Source organism: Aythya ferina, assembly GCF_964211825.1.
Source record: "Aythya ferina genome assembly, chromosome: 7".
Lineage (NCBI taxonomy): Eukaryota > Metazoa > Chordata > Aves > Anseriformes > Anatidae > Aythya > Aythya ferina.
In genome coordinates this window covers 4,404,091-4,426,893 of record NC_140302.1, presented here as the reverse complement: position 1 = coordinate 4,426,893, position 22,803 = coordinate 4,404,091, and the positions used below count along the sequence as shown (strand labels likewise).

The window sequence follows — 22,803 nt, the reverse complement described above, 5'->3', positions numbered from 1 at the left end:
CTCAGCCTGGGCTTCTGCCCCTCTGTGGAAGTCCCCGCTTGTTCCAGATGCTGCTGCAGAAGCGGTAAGTGGTGCCGGTAAGGCAGTGGTCTGGAGCTTTGTGAAGGGGTGGTCTGCTCCAGTGTGGTGGGAGCATTGTTCTCTGCTGTTTGTGGACTCCTTGTGAGCTCCCTGCGTGCTGTTGGGAAGGCTCTTTTCTGCAGCTGAAGCTTGTGTGTGGAAGCAGTGCTTCGTTGTTTAAAAGTATTAGGGATAATGATTACAGAGAAAAGAACACTAAGATGTGCTTTTCTTAAGGACTTCAGAATTGTGTTGCTTTATGGCTTTCAAAAATGTGTTCAGTTAGTTGGAATATCTAAAATCTGTAGTTTAATGTAGTTATTTTGTCCTTGGCTCCTTCACACGTGGTACTGGTGCTGGGGCTGGGCTGTGACTGGGGATGTTGGGTTTGCAGGGATAAGAGTGGACAAACATAGTTCGTAGTTGGGAGTACTCAGATTTGTGTCCTCTAAGAAAACAAATCCTTTAAAGACCTGCAGTCATATGTCTGCTTCCACTACCTCCAAGACAGGATAAATAAATACATGCTTAGAGCGTGCCTTACCAGTGTTTGCTTAGTCCCTACTTTATAATGCCCAGTACAAACAGATGCAACAGAGCTCCCAGAAGCACTGCTGCTGTATTTCCCTTGAGAACTGCTGTATTGGGTTAATCTGAGCTGAAAACTGTCTACCTGTAGCTGGTCCAGTTACCTGAGAAAGAGCATAAAGGAAAATAACCTCTTTGGGAGCCCCTTCAAGGAGCTTTAGTAGGTAGACCTGTCCTACCTGAATTTGTGAACTCCAACAGGGTCCTGTGGCAGCAGGATGTGTAATTCCAGCATGATGGCTCGTTTTGTTTCTTCTGTTTTTCCACGCATTCAGCGGAATGGTCTCTGGGCCTTACATTGTGAGAGTAAATAGTTCTTTCCTCTTTCTGTGTCATCATTTATTAGATTTCCTGGTAAGTCCTGGCAGCCCATGTGTCTTTTTTAAAGTGCAAAAGCACACTGACTATTTGAAGGATGCTAGTGTAACTCTGTGACCTTCTTTTGATTAGAGATAGCTTTTTCAAAACCCTCTACTACGTAGGTATGACCAGTTGTTTTAGCCTGGAATTCTGCTCTGGATTTTAATCCCATCACTCTGTAGATAAGTCTATCATTACAGCTGCCTTTAGACTTGGCTGTTTTCAGTATTTAGCCATAGATATTGAACCTCACATACCGAACTGTATCTTCCGTTTACTCAATTTCAATTTTTCAGTTTTATTGAGTGCTGGTTTCATTCAAATTCTGTGTACTTACAGCCCTTCCCAATTTGATGCTATTTGGTACTTTACTGTCATTCCTTTAATAAGCATTACATATTTTTGATAAAAGGAAGAAAAAAAGTTAAAATCTACTCGATTCAGGATAGACCATTATGGAATTCATGAATGCTATTCAGGAAAAAAATATTGCAGACTTTTAAAATACTTGACAGCTTTTATATCACCTGAAATACTTTTTGTATCTAATACAATGATGATTGTATCTAATACGTCAAAGGCAGCTGAAGGTGGGTTAGGGAGTGGCTTTATAGCATTAAAGAAATGCGTGTACCTTGCTTTTTCTCTTGTACATCTGTTTAGTATAAATGCTACAGGGGCAAAGATGCTTTCACAGGTTAGTAATGCAAATTCGGAGAAAAAGAAGGAACTGCTTTTTTTTTTTTTTTTTTTTTGAGATTCAGCAAATTACAACTGGAACTGAACACCTCCTTCCATGCTTCCAAATGAATTTTGGGTAAGATGCTGAATACTTACAGATAACAATGAGTCATGTTAACAAGTGGTTGCTCATCCCCATCATTCACCTCATCGTTTGTATTACACAGCATTCAAAGATGTCTTCACTGCAGGGAAAGGATAGCATGTGAAATAGAGGAATGAGGTGACACATTCTAGTCTGGGTTTTTTCTTCTGTTCAGATAATAGAGGCAAAGATCCAAGGAAGAGCAAAAAGGAAACTTATCTGAATGTAGAAAAAAAGGGAAGGAAGCTATTTTATTCTGGAGGAAAAATGTTTTCAAGTCCTTTGAAAGTGAATCTGTTAAGGATATGTTAGCTGTGAGAAAAACACTTCATTTTTAGTATTTCAGTTCAGCTGTGTGTTTGATTTTTTTGGCCTATGTATCTATTTTATATATTTTATTTATGTATGTGTGTGTATATATATATATATATATGAGGGCTGCTGGTTTAGAAGTACAGAGGTAAAGAGTGATACGGTTAACCAGTAAAATATGCCCTGAAATCCTGTGTGCTGCAGGTTTCTTACAGAAAGCTGCTCCTGGCTGACACTGTTGAAGGTTGGGGTGGAAGTATCAAGTCCCCAAATCAAAGAAGTTCTGGGCTGGGTAAAGAAGGGAAAGAGGGAGGTATAGGAATAAACACTATTGTTCAGTGAATACGTCTACATGTAGCATGGGGTTTGAAAGGAGAAAAGTTGTTTCCTAAAGGATGAAATGGCATTGTGGTCCAGGATGTCATTTTACTAAGGACAGTGCAGCCTAGCTTAGTTCAGCCTTTTTTTTTTTTTTCTTTTCCTCCCCAGGGAGAAATTATCTAGGATATACCTTAAGACTTCATAGGGCATCTTTTGTTGAGTTTTTAGGATCTAACTAGAAATTAACAGAAACCAGAAATCAAATGACGATTTTAATAGACTTTAGAACAGAGTGTACGAGTATAAAACACTGGTTTTGTATTTCAAAAGTTGCAGGAAGATAGCCAGTTATTTTAAACAGTCTTCTACAAAACATATGCCAGTAGATTACATAAAAGACACTATATACAATATAAAAGAGCAGAAAACAATCCTCACTGTAAAAATAATTTAAAACAAAGTATTTCAATTTAAAATATCTCCTATAGCACAAACTAATACATTGTGACATGCAAGTGAAAACTAAACATATTGCATTCTTTAGTGTAGGCAAATAAGAGCTGTATTAAATTTGGACAATGAGACAACATGCCAACATTTTTAGATGAATACAGAAGGCTGTTCTTAAATACTTATTTTCTGATGTATCTCATGTTCGAAGAACAGCTACTATACATCTTCCAAAATGTAATAATAAATATTAAAGCAAAGTATATGAATAATCTACATCGTAGAGATCATTGGGGCCAATGTTGAAAAAGTGGTTTATATAAAAATGCTGTTTCACTTACTACTGCACTGTGCAATTTTTACAAAATTATTCTAAAGGCTTGGAAACAATCTGCACTTGAAAATTTGCAACATCCAGTTTTAAGGCAGCCTAGCACTTGAAGATGCAGTGTAATAATTGGAGTAGCCGCTTTGCTTTTAAGATGCGAGTGGAGCTAGCAGGTGGAAATACGATTTTCCTAACCTGAGACATCATCTCAAAACAGCATGCTTCCAGGTTAGGTTGTTCATCTGTATTTTATCTACTCAGCGGTGTAAGCAGAACCGCTCACTATTTGAGCTAGTTTTTCCTGATTCTGTTACAGCTTTAAGTATTAGAGAAAGATTTGGTTTTTGCACCTTTTCACACGCTGGTAGGAACACTATTCTGTACTCAGCCAAGCTTCCATGTTACAGAGCCTTGGCAATTTATCAAATACTATTTTTAATGCAAGCTGCACTATATTTGACTTTCTGTATACAACCTGAAAAACTTCTACCGTAGGGGATCCATTTTGTTTAAAATACCAGTATTCCAGTATTATAATTGCTAAGGAGCCAATGTCAACATTGCTTCATGTCCACAGGAAGTATTAAACTCAATAACTTAAGCATTTTCACAGCACTTCTTGATCAGTCTAAAAAACAGAGCAGGATTTTTCAAGTGCTTACTGTTTTGTTTCCATTTTTAACTATCTACTCACATTTAAGTATGTCTCAAACATACAAAGTAACTGTTGAAGCAAAAAATTAGCTGCCACAGTAGGTCTTAGAAAATGCCAGTGTTTAATGACAGACTATGCAAGACTGAAAAATTTAGCAGAAGCATAAGAAGGTTTTAAATAAACCAAACTGTTACAAAGCAAGAGGTGTGAAAATACCATTCTTTGGTCTAAATTAGCTGTTCCCTTTATATTAGTTTAACATTCCAATGGCTTTTTCAAAACTGTTTAAAAATAATACAAGCTGAAATTCATTAAGCAAAAATATGTATTATATACATGGATGCCTGATCAGACAGCTGACTTAAAAGTGAACATAGTGACAATTGTTTAGATATTCCTAGTACCTTTTTTAAAAAAAAAAAAAGATGAGTTAGTGTTGAGTGTGCAGTAATAGAATTTTATTGAAAAAGGTAAAAAACTAAGCATGAAAATCTGTTTTAGTTGTTTATAAACACTACATCCTTATGGTTTTGTTGCTCTAAATTCAGACGTAAACATTCATCCTGACATGCCAAAGCTCCTAATGCTGGTGGAAAGTTCCTGTAACCAGTCAGTGATCGCTTTACAATTTGTTGCTTGTTGGATCATTCTTTGCAGCTTCATTTGTATAAGCTGATTCATCAACTGCATCTTGTTCAACTCCATCTTCCCCAAATCCAGCTTCTTCTTCCCTTTCTGGAGCATCCTCATCCTCTATGCCATTGTAAAACTCTTCAATCTCACTCTCATCTTCCACATCTAAGCTCTGACTACGACATGAGCCACTTTCGCTACTACTCCCACAAGAGCTAGAAGACATGATATCATCTTCAGAATCTGAGTATACCTCAGCACCATGGAAAATATAGCGATTTGGTGGTAAAAATAGATACTGAGTACCTGAAACAGAATTTAAGAAGTCAGTATCACAGAATCACGGACTGGTTGAGGTTGGAAGGCGACCTCTGGAGGTCACCTGATCCAACCCCTCTGCTCAAGCAGGGGCAGCTATAGCAGGCTGCCCTGGAGAAATAGAAAGCTAAAGTAAGTTACTCATACAAGATCTTGCAGATATTTGGTTACCTGCATAGATGTATTTTCAAAAGTCAAGCTTATCTGACAAATAAGGCTACATTAGAAATCCGTTTATTTCAATGTCTCATTAGGAACAGCATGTAACATGCTTCACTGGAAAGCTTGGTATTTCTTCTCCCCACTCCCTCTGACACAAAACAGTATTTAAACTGTAATTTAGCAGTGCTTTTCAGTGGTATGTGTGTTCACAGCTAGATTGCCATTAGTTGTAACACAAAATTGGAACCCACTGTACGGAGTATTTGACAAAGTTTAAACAGTTGCTTTAGAAAAGTGCAATTCCTGGTTCTCCATCCGTACCGCGTTTCTGATGTGATTACTTGTTTACATCAGTTAACAGACTGCCTACTGAAAGGCTTCCTTGGCAAGTATCTTCAAATATCGCTTCAAAATCCAACTGTGCAATTTGCTTTTCAAATCTTACCACAGCTTCATCAGTCAGTCCTACAAGACAGCTACCAGACTGAAGACTGATGTATTGTGCCCACTATCTTAAAAGCCCAGGATCCATCTTATTTTTCTGCAAGTGCATTTGGAAATGTAAGAAGCACTGATTTGATACTGAGCTTCAACCTCCTAACCTCTGATCTTTCTAGTAATCACCGATTAAAAAAAATACTCTAAATTACAAAAAATGCTCCTATTGACTTCTCCAAAAGAAGAAACTCCATAATGCTGAAAAAGGTAGGTAGACACTTGTCTGAGCACAAATAACCACAGAGAACACTGATTCCCTCAAGGGCAACTTATTTATTGCTTCAAAGTAAGTCTAGAATAAACAATTAAAGTCAAAATCTGCGGAATACTGAAAGAAGTTACTCACCATCCAGCCTTTTGCTAATCTGTTCTTTTGCAGGTCTGTTTACCCAGCACTTCTTCAATATTTCTTTTTCTTTGTTTTCTCCGTTGGTGGTTCCATTTTCCTTCATTGTTTCAGAGTTCATTAATTCACTAGTAGCATTTTCAGGGTTTTCAGAGGATGTCTGTGTGTCCTGAAGCTTTTCCTCTGTGCAGCTCGTTTGAATTTCTGAGGCAGGATCACAGTTCTCTACCTTACATTCAGCTGGCTGTTCTGAGGACACCACCACAGAATCTGGTGGAGTCATTTGTTCTGGTGAACTAGAGTCTTCTGAAATGTTTAAAGGGGTAGGTGGTAGCTCAGATGAGTGCATTTCAAGCTCCTTGTGCGGTCGTGGAGGCTTTTCTGTTATTTCTGAAAGTTTTACTGAATTGTAGCAAAGTTTTGTATATTCGCTACCTAGCCTTTGACATAATTCATTGATAATAACATCACAGTCTCCCAGAAGCTCCACATCAAAGTGTAGATGAGGCAAAGGTTCCCTATTTATTAAAATTTGAGGCACTTCATGGGGGATGGAACCTGTACATAGGAAAGATAATTTAAAGGTAGTCATTTGATAATTTCAAGGTAGTCATTTCAGCTTGACTTTTACCAGAGATCTAGTTAGGAAATTTGATTTCTTGAGTTGTTTTCATGCATTCACTTGCAATGAGACCAAAACAGACAGATCTGGAAGAGTACAATCAAGTCTTAAAACTTAACACCTCAAGCTGCTGTTTTGGTTATGCCTACTGTAGCCCAACTAGATTCTCTCCCCCCACACACTTCTTTTCCCCAGTAAAAGGTGTTTTTCTACTCCAACTAAGCTATGGTTGGTTGAGTGTTAAAAATATTATTAAAGTTAATACTATAACGTCTTAGATGGATTGCAGATATCCTGTGCATTCATTTGATGTACTTAAGTGTACACAAAGAATATACTGATGGTAACTGGCATTCCCTTAATTAGGGAAAAATATTTACAAATACAGCTTGTGCTGTATGGGGTTGCTCAACCCATTTCTGACAGTCAGGGCTCCAAAACCCACCAGGCTAGTAACCCAGTATTAATTCCTCAGATAATCAACTAATGAATCCAGTCCTAAGACATGGATGGAGCAATGGTTTGTGTAGTGGATCCTGACTTTCTAGTCTATGCCCTTCCCATCAGTCTGAGGGTGTTACCACAAAAGCCATGGATGTGGCGCTGTTCCTAGTTAACAGGAGGGGGTCAGCACATGCCCTTCTCAGGCTTGCACTGGGAGAGTTTGTTCAGTATGAGTAATCTTGCATTCAGTAGGCAAATAAATAACCAGTGTAAAGTACTGCCTTTAAAGTAATTCTGAACGGATAGTGTGAGCTGGGAGAGAAATTAATTAATCTTAGAACAAAGTAATCAAGTTCTAAACAAGTAGCTTTTTGGATTATAATTTCATTACCTTCACATCCATATTGTGCCTTGAGCATAGAAAAAGCACTTAGACTTTGTTACTTTGTCCATTTTTCATTTCAGCTTTACATTCCTAGTAGAAAACTAAATACTTAACCTAGTTTCTTCACCGAATCAAGCCCCAAGCCATTCTTAGAGCTCTTAACTGAGAATTCAACTTTGAATCAAATTTTAGAAGAAATTACCAGAGATAGTTACTTACTTGGAATCAATGCTACTGGTCTTACTTTCAGTGAAGACCCAATGACAATGAGGAGATCAACTTCATTTTTGTCATACTTCATGGCGCGATGGAACTGCTCAGGTAAATTCTCTCCAAAGAACACTATGTCTGGTTTCATGATGGCAAGCGGTTCATCAGGTGGACATCTGGGACATCTAGGAACAACCTGCAGTAGAACAGCTTAAGATTACCACTGTGGCTGTGACCTTGAAAACATTCGATTTGGGCAATTCAAGGTGACTTATTTTGGCAAAAGACAAGGATGTTTCAGTGATATTTCCTGATTTTATTTTCCTGTGGATGTACAGATAAGTACATTTCTTAGCCTAGTCTGCAGCAAATGGACACAGAAATGGAACTAAGGCAGGAATAAAGACGGAGTCCTTTTCATTCAAAATGGAGAAACCATGAAACTGCACCACAGTTCTTATCTAACTAAGCCAAAGTCTAGACGTCACGCTCAACACCAAAGTCTAATAACCTCCTACTGGATAGGAATATATTTCTCTTGGGTTAATCTGAAAAAAAGCTTTGATTTCACTATCAGTTTCCATTACACAGTCTGATACAAAACCCTTCCTAATCAAACAGTATACTGTACAGCTTCACCTCTCTACTTCCTTTTCTCCTCCAAAAGGAGAATGTTACATGCATAAAGCAACATGGCACTGTGGCAGATGGCTAGCAAAAAGCATACAGTACAAGAACACGGAGCAGAACTTTTGGTCTCCATTTTAAGCTTCTCCAATTCCTCCAGAAATGGAGCAGAGGAGGTAGTGGGGAGTTATGTTGGTGGAGAAGCAGGTTCCCTTTCCCCTCTTGAAACCAGAGGGTTTTCTGGCCACTTTCAACTCTTTCAGGGAGAAGAAGCAAGAAGGTGAGTGATGCAAGTATATACAGGCAGAACTTATTACTGAACAATTGTTCTTTCAAATAGAAAAGTTCTCTTAGCTATACTCTTAACAAGTACAATATCCCAAAATAAATCTAAGGAGCTGTAATCTTATAGCAGTCTTCACAAGCAAATTAGTGCTTTGTAAAGGTGTAAAGAGATGTGTACTATCTATTGTAATAGAACAACACATGAAAGATACATCAAAGAAGACATTTAAACACAACTCCCTCTTGTAAACAGGCTATGTACAGAAAAAGACAATACATAACTGTTTAAACCAAAGAACCAATTTATTGATGTCTGCAGTGTAGCAAAAGACAACGTTTTCCACATGAGAAAGCACTGCAAGCTAAAGGCCTTCCTCCGTAGGAAGGACCTTTAGCTTGCAACGCTAAAGGACCTAATCAAAGGACCTTTCCCAAGGTTCAAGTCTTTGAAGTATCTAATCCTTCTTCGAGGAAAACTTTGTATGAGAGATGTGTAAGAAGCACTGTAGCACAAGAACTAGGAAGCAGTATAGAGAAAACCTTCATCACCTCCCCCAAGCTAAAAATATTAATCCACATGCTAAAGGGAAGCCAACTTAAAAAATTGCCAAAACACAGAAGGTGGGCAGGATGAATCTTGAGATTTTTTTCCTTGGATCTCTACATATTCAAAAGACAGCTAATAGCACACAAGCTTCTCTGAAACTGTTTACCCTGCTGTTTCATCTGTTGAAGGTAGTAGTGCCTTCTTTGCATTTTAAATTGCAATATTAAGGAAATATATTTACTCTGTATTAGGAGGAAGATGAAATGAAGATCTCTAACTTCTAATTTGGCTAAAAAGACCAAGCGATAGTAATCGATCCCAACCTCTCCTGCAGGAATTCTAATGACATTGTTTAACGGATCTCTGTAGAGCAACTGATGTCCCTATCCAAGATGTTTGAGTTACTGTAAGGGGCCCATAAATATGTTTCAACACTACACTACTCACCATCTTCTCTGCTAATCCTCAGAAAGGTCGTCAGTAAGGGGGAGATCTATTCCAAGAGCTGAAATTGATACCAAGAAGTTAAGGCTAGATAACTGGCCACTCAGTTGCCTAGGATTCTCTTTCCCTCCAGAGGCAGCACTTCCCCAGAGCCCCACCACCTCTGCTGTTGTACTCGTCTAACCACAGAGAACTGGAATTCCTCGTGGGCTATTGATGTTATCAGTATATCAAAAACAAAATAAGTAAAGATTATCTTGGTTTAAGAACATCCAAGGCCAGCTGCATGTTTTCATGGTCCTTCGTAAATCTGAGATGCTTTTGCTATTTCCTGAAGTTGCCTAAAATCGTCAAAAGCAAAGTGAAATTCGTATTTTTGGAAGTAACAGAAAATTACTATCAAGTTGTTTTTTTTTTCCTGTGTGATTTATAATGGCTGCTGCTTCTTATCCAGAAGGATGGTTGTATACAGCAACCTAGAAAAAGAATCACGCTACAGGGAACTAGGGCATTCCATTTGAACTGGCCAAAGAATGAGGAGCAGCAGCACGAAATGGGTAGTTTTATAACCAGATGTTCTTAATTATCAGCCTCTAATATGTGGAAAGGAAATCCTGACAGAAAGATGCTAGATAATTTCTTGTGAAGCACTTAGGACTCTAAGGGGAAGGACCAGAGGAAAGGAAAGATAATTTTTTTTAATGGAAAATGACCTGGGGCCACATATAACTGAACTTCCAGGTAGTGAAGGACAGCGGAGAATAGAAAGTGGACTCAATACTAGGACTGAAGTTGCAAAACCATTTTGTGATGGGGAGAGCTTGTTAGAGAAACAGAGCTGTTGAAACGGACAACGGTTTGTTTTGTGCATATAGAACAGATTTCTTTAAATATCTAAGGAACCAAATTCTGTATTCTGGAGAGGTAACATAAAAAGAAACCGCACAGCACCAGTTTGGGAAGTGGAAACTATGGAATAGAGATGATGGGAAATAAAACAATTGTTCTGAAGGCATAAAGAAGGATGTTTTTTTCTTTCAATAGCTCTATTTCTTGTTGTGTGAAATTATATTCAGCAACAACCATATGAAATTACTGTTCTGCACAGTAACGGCCAGGGCTTCCCTCAGACTGAGATACCCAGCAACCATACTGTAAGAGCAGGGCTGACAGATTGCATGTCAGAGGTTTCTTCAGTCTTGTTCTTGGAATTCAAAACCCTCGTTGTTCTCACTTTTCGCAAGTATTGCTACGGGCTTCTATCCCCTTCCCCACACTTCCTCTGCTGGCCACAAGCCATCAGGGCAGAAGTTCGGTGCCACATATAAAAGTACAATGATTCAAGCCTTGTTAGGAGAAGGAGTCCTGACCACTGATCAAAACAAGAAACTACAACATGCTTAGGAAGAGTTGTTCAGAAGGAAAACAAGAAACAAAGCCCAAACCCCAACCAACTGGCTTTGAGGTAAAGGAGTAGCAAGCATCTGTAAGAAAACTCTCAGAAATAAGGTTAATAGCAAAGTAAACCACATTTCAAACATCCAATATTTCAATGCTACAAAGCCTAAGTCTTATGAGGTTGGCATTTCTTAAAGCTTTTACTCAAACATCTCTTCTGAAAGGCTCTCATTGAGTTCTGTTTCAAATGCAGTACTTGAAAGATGTTCTCTTCGTGTTTCTCATTTAAAATTGCAACTGTGGACTCCATCAACCCACAACAAAGTCTCATTCCACTTATATATACAGGATCTTTTTGATCATTATCTCTGTTCCTTCAAAAGATAGGGAATGAAAGCAAAGAGGGTCCGACCAAGCCAAAGCTTATTCTAGTCTGACAGAGCAGAAATAACTCCTGACTTGGCTCTGGAGCACTTCACACCCAGATGTGGGGAGCTGGGAATACAAAACAGTTCACAAGTCCTAGAAAGTACACATAAGACATTTCATACCCTTCTCTCTGGTCAGAGGCTGCTTTATACTGCGCAATTTCTCCATGCATCATCTACAATTTAAACACACTTTTAATGTACGTAAATGCTCTAAGAGCAACTGATGTTATAAATAGCTAAGAATACTTTCTCAGTGTGATAGAGTTCAGATTAGCATAACACAGGTATAAATCAAACTTCCTACTTACCATTTTAAGCTCTACTTTTCTCAGAATCACCATTAGAAATGGACTATGGTTTTGTTCTGCCTTTTTCCCAATACCTCACTTTGCAGTGTAGTAATTGAGTATATTTTTAAATACTAGAGCAAATGCTAAAATACAGATAGGAACATACGAAATACACGGGAATATGCTTTTAAGTCATGAGTCTTTTAAAAACAAATGCAGATCTTTTAAGCAATCAATTTTTTGTATGTTTTAAGAGTTACTTATTAGAAAGCTGCAGTGACTTTTAAGTTTTTACCTGATTGAAAATATCTCCTCGAACAACTTCACAGTCAACTCTGTATTTACAGATCAGGCAGGAAGCTGTTGCAAAGGAACCTAAAGGAAAAAACCCATATGGTAAAAGTAAGGAATATTCAGTAATTCAGGTTCAGTCTTTTTGCCAATGATGTTATGACACAAAGGCTATTATATTGCAGTGCTAAAGAAAGACAAAAAAAGTCATTAAAAAATAACTTAAGAGAAAGATGCCTGTGATACTAAAAGGTAGTTCTTCCAGATGTTAGTCAGGAGCAAGTCTGGTTTAGCAGTAGGATATCCCGCATGCATGATAACAAATAATACTGCATCGTTCCTCCAAACTGTGCAAGCATTTAGAGTCTAGATCTCTTAATTCCTAATGGCAATAAAGGGCAAGAAGAAAGCCCTGCTCTCCGACTGCGATGGAGTAACTTAAAAGGTGGCGGAAAAGTCTCTTCTAAAGGAAACTTTAAAAAAGGTAATAATTAAGATATTGGAAGTGTCAAGTATGCGCAGAAGGTGGGAACAGCTAAAAACCTGGAAACAGCTAAAAACAGATGCTCAAGACTAGACATTACTTGCTCCTCATATGGTATGTCACAGACACATCTGTCAGACTAGCAGATGCTCCGAGGCATCTGTTAGCAGCTACTTCCAACACTATTTTTTGATTTTTTTCCACTGTCAAAGGGACAAGAGCAAGAAGTTAGGCTGCCCCACATCCTCTATCATTCAGCTACAGCAATGGTAAGGAGTATGATCTAATTCCAGATGTGTTGGTTGAATGCAAAAGGCATTTTAGATTCACGAACTACATGTAAGATACAGCAGTTCTCATACTAGCGCTTTGCTGTAGTTCTGTGGCATGAAATATGTTGAAGTGTTCATATATGAACTCCCCAAGCCATTACAAGGTTCCTTGCCATTGGTACACTCATGATTAATTTCAAGCTCTCACAGAGAGACAAAAACAATAAAGATAGAAGTACAAACCCTTAAACAACAGAACTTCAGTTTCTTTTTTGCCACTACCATTAGTCAACTAGCATTTATTACTGAGCAGTATAACTGTAAGTCAGATAAAGCTTGATAGACTCAAAACCACCAGTGCTACTTTCCAAAAGCTGCAGATTCTCAAAGTCCACAGCATTTTTTCTACTGTTACAGGATATACACTAAAGCTGGTCTGAAATCTGATTACTGTAGCATGCAACTGAAAAAGTGGAAAGTTTGAATGCGTCAGTGATGTGCAAAAACACAACTACACCAGAAATTCATGATAGATACCTAACAAGGAATGATAACCAAAATAAAATGCATGATACACTGAGTACGTATGGAAACTAACATTAGATTTGGGTTATTCCGTGAGCTGGATTCTATGGTATGCTCTTTGGTCACCAGGACAGAGCATCACATTTACTATGAATAAAGCAAACTGACAAATCTGGCACTGAGCTAAACCTTGTAGATAAGGAAGCCAAGTGAGTTTGCTCCCTGGAAAAGGTTGAATTAGACTCTCTAAGAGCCAGTCACAGTTAATGGGTAAATTTTTGATCTCTAGTACCAGGCTGGCATCCCTGAACTGCTGACAGCTGAGACAGAGAAGAACAGCATATAACTTTTTCTAGATTTTACTTTGGATACTGTGAGAACAGTAACAAGTGGGTCTTGTTCAGGCAGAACCAACCCTCTAGCTGTTACCACTGTTGGAAATGCATCCTCCAACATTTCATTCTCTCTCCTTCCTGCAAGGAGCATGAACTGACTAGAACAGCTCCCTGTAGTCTTACTTTGAGATCAGGAGTTAGCCTACTGTTAACCTAGCAGTTAATCTCTTCAGTTCCAGTTCTAATGCCGATACCAGCATTAGGTCAGGTCTTACAAACATCAACGCTGCTTTTAAGCAATTTATTTGCTGAAATCTGAGTGATCTATACACGCACTCCAAAAAGTGTTTTCTTTGCTTAAAAGTGGATCCTTGACCTTTTAGCTTGACATTTGCAGTTTTTTCAAAAAGGAAAGCATATCAAGCAACTAATTAAAAGATTCCACTTAATTTGGCATCATAATTAGAGAATGTTTGACACTGAAGGTGTAATAACGTGATGTTCTGTTCAACAGCTGATTAATCTGTAGTATTTTATACATAAGGTAAGTCACTGAAGTGACAAGGTACCTTGAGGTTTCAGTGGAATGTATTCTAAGCTAAACTCCATCTCACTAACAAATTTCATACTGTTCTCATACGTAAATATAAAGAAACACCAAAAACAAAAATATCAATCCCAATAGCAACTACCTTGTTACTTTCACCAGTAAACATCATTCATATATGTAAAATTAAGTGAAACTACCATCACTAACCATGACACTGAATTATCCTTTGGATTCCAGCAACTTGTTCCAATGTGTCTATGTTCTGAGTGTAGTTGCGAAGTAGTTTTCCTTCTTTATCCATCAAAGCTATGAACTTGTGACAGAGAGATGGCTGGAATTGTCCTGGATAGATTTCCTGTGGAATTCAAAAAGTACATTAGAAAGTGTATATGAATACAAAACTGCAGCAATTTACGCAGACCTAAACAGTAGGAGCTGCAGTTATGTATTTTCTGTAGTCATCCCCTTTGCATTTTGCCATTTCTCTCAGACCCAACTCTTCTTTCAAAAGCTGAGCTTCTTGTCGTACCAGGATGAATTGCTCCATGTGGAAGTTGGCATTCTGGTCTTTGTGCAGCACAAAGCAAGGTCTAGGTCTGTCTTGGTTTTGAGAACTATAAGAAAGGAAGGTTGTTTTTCCCTTTTGTCAAGCAACCTCAGGGTTTGCTATTAGAAACATGCATGATTTAACAGCAGTCAGATAAAAATTGCATGAGCAACTTGGATTTTAGTCTTTTGGTTTAGGATAAACAGATTTTATTCATCAGCAGTATCAGCAGCCGTTCATAGGAAATTAATGCCCAGACAACAGAACTACAGATTGGACATAAAGTGGAAGGCAGGTGGTACTCAGAGCAGCTTTGCAAATTTAGCCAATTACAACAGCCATCAATTAAAACCTTATGGCTCAGCAGAGCAGTTCCAAAGGCCCTGAGAGATGCTCAGCCTTTCCATGAGCTCAAGGCAGAGTAAAAAGTCATTTAAGGAGCATACTGCAAAAAAGGGGTGCATTTTTATAGAATGCTTGCTCACAGTGAACAAGGAGCCAGCCAAAACGAAAAATGAAGTGTGGGTACCCAAATGAAGGAACCACTAGGAACCTCTGCCTAGAGAGGACCACCCAGAGCAGTTCCTCCAGTTGCTGTGTGACCAGGAGGACATCAGCAGCAGTAACTGTCTGTTGTTCTGCAGCACTTATTTAGAGGAGGAACTTGGATTCCAGACCCTCTGCTCTCCAATCGCTCTCACCACTGACCCTCACCTGGGAAAGGCAGGCCTCGATACAGCAAGTTAGCAAGGCGCAGGCTGCTGCCTGCCTTTACCAGGAGGCACTTAAAACTGAACCACAAGTTCTAGCACAACAGTGGACTGTTTGATTTATCTTTGTGACAGCCCTGCTTTGGCTACCATATAGTCTAACAATTAACAAGCAAAAGAGGCTTTTCGAAAGTATTTGTTTTCCACAAAAATATTTTAAGTTACTCACGTTGCTGAAGCTATATAGGTCTTTGTACGTAAACTGCAGCAGTGATCACTGATTGCTTATGGTGGTATCACCTGGATTGTAACTAGGCTACTACACAATTATCAGATATTTGTGTGGTCTTAAGAGCTTCTGTATCTTTGTCTGAACAAGCAAGATGTGCTCTGCCACCACTAGCCATACAAATAAATACACAGGAACCAAAGGGAAGGGTCGTTCTGGGAAATTAGAAAAGTGTGGAAGGACAGAAGGCACTGAAAAAGTTGAAGCAGGAACTAAAATGAGTTTTTAGCACTAATGGTAAGGAAAGTGAGATTGACTAGAGAATTAGAAATGCACGTACGTACGGTGATCAATGGCAGACCTCTTGCCATAGATATACAAAGACAAAGGGAATGAGGCAAACGACAGTGCACACTGGGAAGTACACTAAACATAGAGCAAAGCCCATGTACAATAAATGTGCCTTAAAATATATGTACTAAAGTAACAAATTCATCTCCAAATCCAAATATGCTGAGTAAATTAACCATTGCTCTGGCAGGGTAAATAGCTTGCAGAGTTGCTATAGTTTCATTTTATTTTTTTTTAAATATCCGAAGTGCTGACTTGCCACAAACTTGCAAATCTATTTGGCCATTCTTTGCTTCTAGAGTTAAAGGAACTTAAAGATTTCATGGAATAAAGAAGCAATAATCTAGCTAAACCACAGGACAGAAAATAAGAACTTATTTCAGGAAAAAAATAGTAGCCAACAGCATTCTGGTAAATGGGCATATAGGAAGACTTCAAAGGTTTTTTTTTTTTTTTTTTAATTATTTTGATATTAAAAAGCCAAGGTACTGAATATACTAATGAACATCAAAACGCGTTAGAATCTGGGTAAGAGATGTTCAGAGAAAACCAAGCAACTGAGGCATGCGTTGGTTTCTCTTTTCCAATCTCTGGATCAATAACAGAGCAGTAGTACTAACTGTGAGCAAAGGGAGGAGAAAGTGAGCACAATCAGCAGTGATAGGTTTTCACCAGTCCTTACTGGTCCTGTAGCAATTTTTTTTTGTTTCTCAATAGCTAGAGTTTCTGTATTTCCTTCTTGTCTCAGAGAGATAATCCCTGCATCTATAATTAAACTGTTTATCACTATCATCTTTATGTAAACTGCTACATCCTTAGTTGTTTTTTTTTTTTTAAACTAACACAATCCCTGTAAAAATACTTGAATTTCCTAAGATGTACAGAACCTTGTGACAACTACATCAAAACCTGAAACAAGAACAAACTCATCAGTGCATGAAGCTGCTTTACTCCTCCTAACCTTAAATACAGTGATAAAACAAGAGTAAGTTCTATGACATGAAACAGCATGCCACAGCACTGCAAATTTATTTTTCTGTTTTACTTATGTGTGGACCAGAAATTTCTCTTTTTTTTTTTTTTTTTTTTTTAAGTGAATGTAACAGCAGCTAGGAATATTGAGGATTTAAGGCTTTTATTTATCCTCCCTGAAATCAGAAACACCAACTGGAATGGTTGTACACACAGTGAACTTATAACAGAAACAGTTGAAATTTGCTTTAAAAACAAGTTGCTAAGTCTTTTCAGTAAGTCTAATACATGGTTGCATACAATGACTAAAGCAACACTGAGGATATAAAATCAATAGATTGCAAAGAACTGCTCAAGAGAAGAATCAACACGCTACTGAATGAGATGTCTCATTAAAATAAATTCTATCTTTTTAACAAAAGACAAAGATACCATTTTGTTAACAGAGTAATTCAAAATCTGAATTATATATCCTAATACTGTTATTTGTCTTTACTGACCAAGATAAAGAACGGCTGGAAAACCATACCTTTGCAAACTTAAAAAATGGCCTGGGATCCTTTCTGAAGTATTCTATATCAAACATTGCTTGAGGATCTGGAAGGTCTGGGAAGTCTACAGCAAGGCGTGCATAGATGCCATCTCTTGATCTAAAGTCAGGTATTCCACAAGACACAGACACCTGAAATATATTTCTGCAATAAGCAAAACTACATATTGGACACAAAGAGTTACTGTGATACAACGCATTTGGGAAGCCACATCCCTGCATTCTCAGCACTCACAAACATGAGCAACAAAACCAGCCTCAGTTCCATGCATCTTTTTTTTTTCCTTTTTTTTTTTTTTTTTTTGACTAACTGAATTTTCAACTCAAGCAGGAGAAACAGCACAAAGTTTGATTACCAGGTCCCCCAGAAAACTTTAGTACAACCCATACATGCAGTATTAGGACACTAGAACTTTTAGTACTGAAAGCCCTGTAAGAAGGTAAGAAGTGCACAAAGATTTAACATAAGAGTTACATTAAATATGTCTTACTGATCACTGAGCTGCTAACTTAGCTTGGGACAAGGTAGTTCACTTTTTTTAACACATGCTAATGCAGTAACAGAATAGATTCTTGCTTTTGATGAATAAAACGCTTCTGATAAACTAAGCTAAGCACTGTAGTAGTCTAAGGCTAATTTATTGTCCCACACTAGCCCAGAATACTATAGGAAGAGGAGGGGAAACAGGTGTATGATAGCAATCATAGGAAGAGCAAGAATGGATAATAGAAATAACGGTGCTTTTCTGAAAAACTGGTCTGAGTTGGATTATCATCTTTTCTGAAGTGTCACACCCCCTATGTATGACCAACAGAAGCAAAAGAAAAAGATCAGTTTTCATACCATGATCAGGTACACAGGTATAAAGCTGCAGATATACAACAGTTCAGGCATTGTTTAATGAAGCAGTGAGTAATCTTATTACCATCACAGTGTGGCACAAAAAGTAATATTCAGTCTACTGAAATCCAATCAAACTCTTTGCAGAATCCAACCCCCTCCTTTTTTCTTCCCTTTTCAAGTCCTATTCTTCTAGTCCCTCTAGCTCCACCAAGCATTTTAAGAAATCCACTGAGACTTTATTAGGAAAGTCATTACCTTTGTTTGAGATGAAAAAAAGACTAGGATAGAAAATGTTCTGGAACAGGCAGATATAATTTTATTTCATAATTAGTTTGCATGAAAGCAATTGTTTAAGAGTTTAAGTGTTTAACAGTATTTTCTTGTAAGAAGAGAGATCTTGTCATTTCCAATTTAAGCTCCAATCTTGCAGTGTGCATCATTCTAGCAGACAGCTTGTATCTCCTCTTCCCATCTAGCACAATTCTTTGATTACCAGCATTGCCAGTGTCAGATCTGCATGCTGTAAAGCTTTGGATAAGAATTTAACCATCTCCCTATATATTCTCATACTGTCATTGCAGGAATACATACCCCAGCTCCCGTCAAGACCATTATTTTTTTGCACTCTTGTAAAAGTTTCACAGCATCATCAATAGTATTGATATCTTTTCGCTTTTTTCTTTTTGGTGGTTCTGAAAGAATGTTTATGACAATTTGCCACAGCGTCATATCATCCAGTTCCGGTGGAGGGATTGTTTCTGGCAGCAGGTCTTTCAGAATTGTTCGCGGGTCTGTACCTAGCATGAGATGTTGCTGAACAAAAGTGTAAGGACCTAAGAAAATTTAAAAACAAAGCAAAATGGAAATGAACTGAGCCAAGTATTTGATGCGACTGTGATCATCACTCTATTGATTAATGCTTGCCACTTCATTTTAGTAATGCAATTTAATGCCCTGTTCATATTCGTCAAAATTCTGAAGTGATAGCCTAGCTAGGGTTTTATAATTATTTTGTGTTAATCCATGGAGCATTTCCTAGGAAATCAGTCAAGGTAAAAATCACAGCTCACAGCAAGCTTGATGGCTCTTAGAAGCACTCACTTGGCAACTTGATTTTCACAATACATCTCTATTTCATGACTTCATTGGTGTTTTTCCATAGTTTCACAGTGTATTCACAGAAATTAGTTGAAGAGACAAACATGCTTATGCTTTTTTGTCTTTCATTGAGACAAATGGGCCCACCAGTCCATGGATTTGTTTTATTGTTCTTTTAGTTACCTAACACCAATCATTTCAGACACAACCTCCTACAGCCATCAGTCTTTCCAAAAACACTCAAGGCAGTAGAAGAAAAAATAAATACTAAGCTACACTAAGAAAACTATCATACATGTTTAACCACAAGGTGCCAACATTGATCCTGTAATGATGGGATCAGTAAAGAGAACGTATGGTCAGATTTTAATTAAAATATTTTGTTGCCACCCTGTCCCACAGGAGTCACCAGTGACCTCACCAGCAGAGCAGTTCTCACCTCTGCATGAGGCAAAAGCTTTCTACCAAGGTCCTATGCAACAGATGACATCGGTTTCAGAATTATTAGTCCATGTATTACGTAGGACAGTGGGCCCTACAGTGTAATTAGTCTAAAATTGTACAAGTGTTTCTTGATCCTTAAAGTATGAATAATACTCAGTAAGCAAGAAATATTCCAAACAACTTTCCAATTCAATAAGTTTGCATTTATGCCTTTAACATGGATCATGTCAGGATTTCTACAGAAAAAAGGTGACATTTTAATCAAAATACAAATTCAGCTTCATTTTTAAGTTCCTTAGGTATCATACAGGATACAGGAAATAACTAATCTGATGAAAAACAGTAATTGCTATTTTTTTGCAACAGAGTAAGTCATTTGAAGACTAGGAAGAACTCAGTAACTGTTCAACAGTAAACAGGATCTAAGAACATTATATAGGCTTCTACCTATACGTGGTCTTGGGGTCCAATCACTAGAACTTGCATGTGAGGCTCTGTCATCTTCATCACTATCACAGGAGTGAAAACCATTGGCTATGATTTCATCACTAAAAAGAAAGTTATCTGCAAGACAGTACAATGACATATTACAACACTTGAGCCAAATGGCAGTTCATATATCACAAAATCTGAAACTGCATGCTATTCAAGTTGATTGCAATGAATTACAAACCATTTCACCATTTAAACACTGTTTTTTGAAAGAAGTTAAAGATCTGCTAACAAGCCTTGGGTTGAATGCCAGATTTGCTATATTAATACTGGCTTCAGTGGGCTGGATGTTGACCTGAGTGAGGTTTTCATTCTACAAAGTGCTGGGCACTACGTTTATTTGCATGTTCCAGAAAAAAATAAAGTACAATTAAAATTCTTTTCTCCAACAGTAATACAGAATAAAATCATTGCACCACCACTTACAGAACAATATTTAGCTAGGTTATTAACTAGGTTATAAGAGCGAATTTAAAAACAAATACAATTGGACACAATTGAGGTGCAGAATTTTGTCTTGCTGACCACAGACATGTTTTTATGCTATTTCAGCTATGACAGAAAACGTGCTACCTTGAACCACCTTCACTAAATTTATCATCCGTTTTACCTTGCAGTTGGTCTGGCGTACATCGCTCAGCTAGTGGCCTTAAGCCAGAGTAACTCAACCTAACTTCATCGTATGTCAAGAGTAAGAACTCTAGAGGGGAACAAGATACTTGTTTTACAGCGTGCAACACTAACCCAATGTTTAAGGAGAAATTCAAGTTTTAACCTGAGTAGTTCAATACAATAGAGACCACTGAGCTTTTCTAACAACCTTTTCTATTAGAAAGACGCATCAAGTATAGCTTAATTTGCTGAAAATCTATGAACAAATGAAAACAAGTTTTGGTCAGTCTCTAAGCAAAGAATCACTACAATAGTTTTTGACCTCTACTTGAATAAATTCCTACAGTATACTAGCTAGGTTACCTCACTTCACTCTTAGATAAAGGCCACTGCAAGACACCACCATATTTTATTCAGAGGTTGTGTTGTCCTGTTTTCCTTTATCACATAAATTGTATAAATTACTCTGACTAGAACGGAAAATGGTAGAGGACAGAAATTTGCTTTTTATTGTTGTCTTGCTCTAACAGCACAGAGGTGCTCTTCTGACTACTATTTCTTATTTCTTTATATATATTTACAGCATTTCACTTCCGTCTCACGATGCACGGAGTTAGTGAACATCTTATGCAAAGATGATTATGAAGGAAAAAAAGTTCATTAGTACCCATCAGTAAGTGTAACGTTATACTGGAACAACCTTTAAGTCTCCTGTGTATAGAATCAAAGTCTACATTGTTAAAGACTCATCACATACGGGTCGCACTGTCTTGTGTTTCTGAAACATGACAGATAAACAGCCTGAGGTAACAGCCCAAATCGTAACGCTCCCTATGGATTCACCTGGCTCCTCAAAGGGAAAAAGGGATCTTGCTAGAAATAGCCAACACAAAGCAAAGCGTGTCTGAGAGTTTTAGCAAGTGGAGCAGCGGGCTTCTCATCGGGCATTTCTAAGGCACCATCGGCTCTCCCGCGCTGTTCCAGGGAGGTTTTTAAGCAGCGAGGCTGCTCCGGGCGCAGCACGCAGCGCCGTTCCCTGTCGGAGAGCTTTGGCCCCGAGAAGTTTGCTCTGGAGCTTCACGGAGGAGTTACCAGATCTCCGAGGAGTTACCAGGTCTTTAACATCTCTCAGCACAGGCCGCAGTGCCCCAGCCGGCCGGGCGCTGCCTCCCACACTCGGCGCGGCCGCCCCGCAGCTCCCCGCCGAGCAGCGCCGCCCCCGCCCCCCGCCCAGCACGGCCCCGCCTCGCCCCGCACCGCGCACAGCCGGGGGAAGGGACGGGAGGGGAGGGAGAAGGAAGGGAAGGAAGGGGAGGGGAGGAAGAGGAGGGGAGGGGAGGAGAGGGGAGGGCCGGGTGCTCACCGGGCTGCGGGGCCTCGGCCGCCCCGTTGGAGCGCTGCCCCCGCCCGCAGCCAGCGGCCGCCTCCGCCGCGTCCTCGCCGGGCGCCGCCTCCGCCCCCTCCCCCCGGCCCCGCTGCCGCGGCGGCTCCGCCCGGGCCAGGCCCCGCCGCCCGGCCCCATTGTCCGCCCCGCCGCGGCCCCGGGCCGCCGCCGCCTCCCCGCCGAGCCCCGAGCCCTCCGCCCGGGCGCGGCCGCCGGCGCCCGCCCGCTCCCCCGCCGGCTCCCCGGGCGCGGCGGCGGCAGCGGGCGGCGGCCCCGCTCCCCGCTCGGGCCGCGGGGCGGGCGCCGCGCCCTGGCCGCAGCCGCCGTCGTCCGGGGCCAGGCGCTGGCGCTTGGGCGCGGGCTCGGCGCTCGGGGCCGCCGCCGCGGGGCCGCCGCCGGCGGCGCGGGCCCTGAGGAGCGGAGCCTCCCCGTCCGCCATCTTGGAGCAGCAGCAGCCGCCGCCCCCCTCCCGCCCGGCGCAGCGCGCAGCAGCGCCGCCGCCACAGCCCCCTCCCCCCCCCCGAGGGAGCGATTTAACCCCAGCACGTGACCGCGCCGCCGCCCACGCGTGCA

At 39.8% G+C, this 22,803-nt stretch overlaps 2 protein-coding genes across 2 annotated transcripts in view; one reads left to right on the top strand and one right to left on the bottom strand.

Moving 5' to 3' along the window:
• The first annotated feature begins 8 nt into the window (after positions 1–8).
• DNAJC12 (DnaJ heat shock protein family (Hsp40) member C12) overlaps positions 9–22,803 on the top strand; it is a 36,345-nt gene continuing 13,550 nt past the window's right edge. Inside the window, exon 1 of the mRNA XM_084525041.1 lies at positions 9–64. Coding sequence (XP_084381167.1) covers positions 48–64 — 17 coding nt within the window. The 5' untranslated portion in view covers positions 9–47. The remainder of the gene's footprint in view (positions 65–22,803) is intronic.
• Positions 2,727–22,684, bottom strand: SIRT1 (sirtuin 1). The gene is made up of 9 exons (XM_084525040.1): positions 22,210–22,684; positions 20,190–20,306; positions 18,792–19,033; positions 17,336–17,488; positions 14,205–14,352; positions 11,836–11,915; positions 7,528–7,714; positions 5,858–6,415; positions 2,727–4,839 (listed from the first exon to the last, which is right to left on the bottom strand). The coding sequence occupies exons 1-9, from the start codon at positions 22,667–22,669 to the stop codon at positions 4,523–4,525; spliced, it is 2,262 nt and encodes a 753-aa protein (XP_084381166.1). The 5' UTR covers positions 22,670–22,684; the 3' UTR covers positions 2,727–4,522.

Bases quoted from the DNA above. Each gene is read 5' to 3' on its own strand.
- SIRT1 (XM_084525040.1), bottom strand. From the start codon at position 22,669: ATGGCGGACGGGGAGGCTCCGCTCCTCAGGGCCCGCGCCGCCGGCGGC. The intron at 6,416-7,527 runs GTAAGTAACTAT...TCCTATGTACAG, and splicing joins ACCAGTAGCATTGATTCCAA to GTTCCATCCCCCATGAAGTG. The intron at 4,840-5,857 runs GTGAGTAACTTC...ATTCTGTTTCAG, and splicing joins GATTAGCAAAAGGCTGGATG to GTACTCAGTATCTATTTTTA.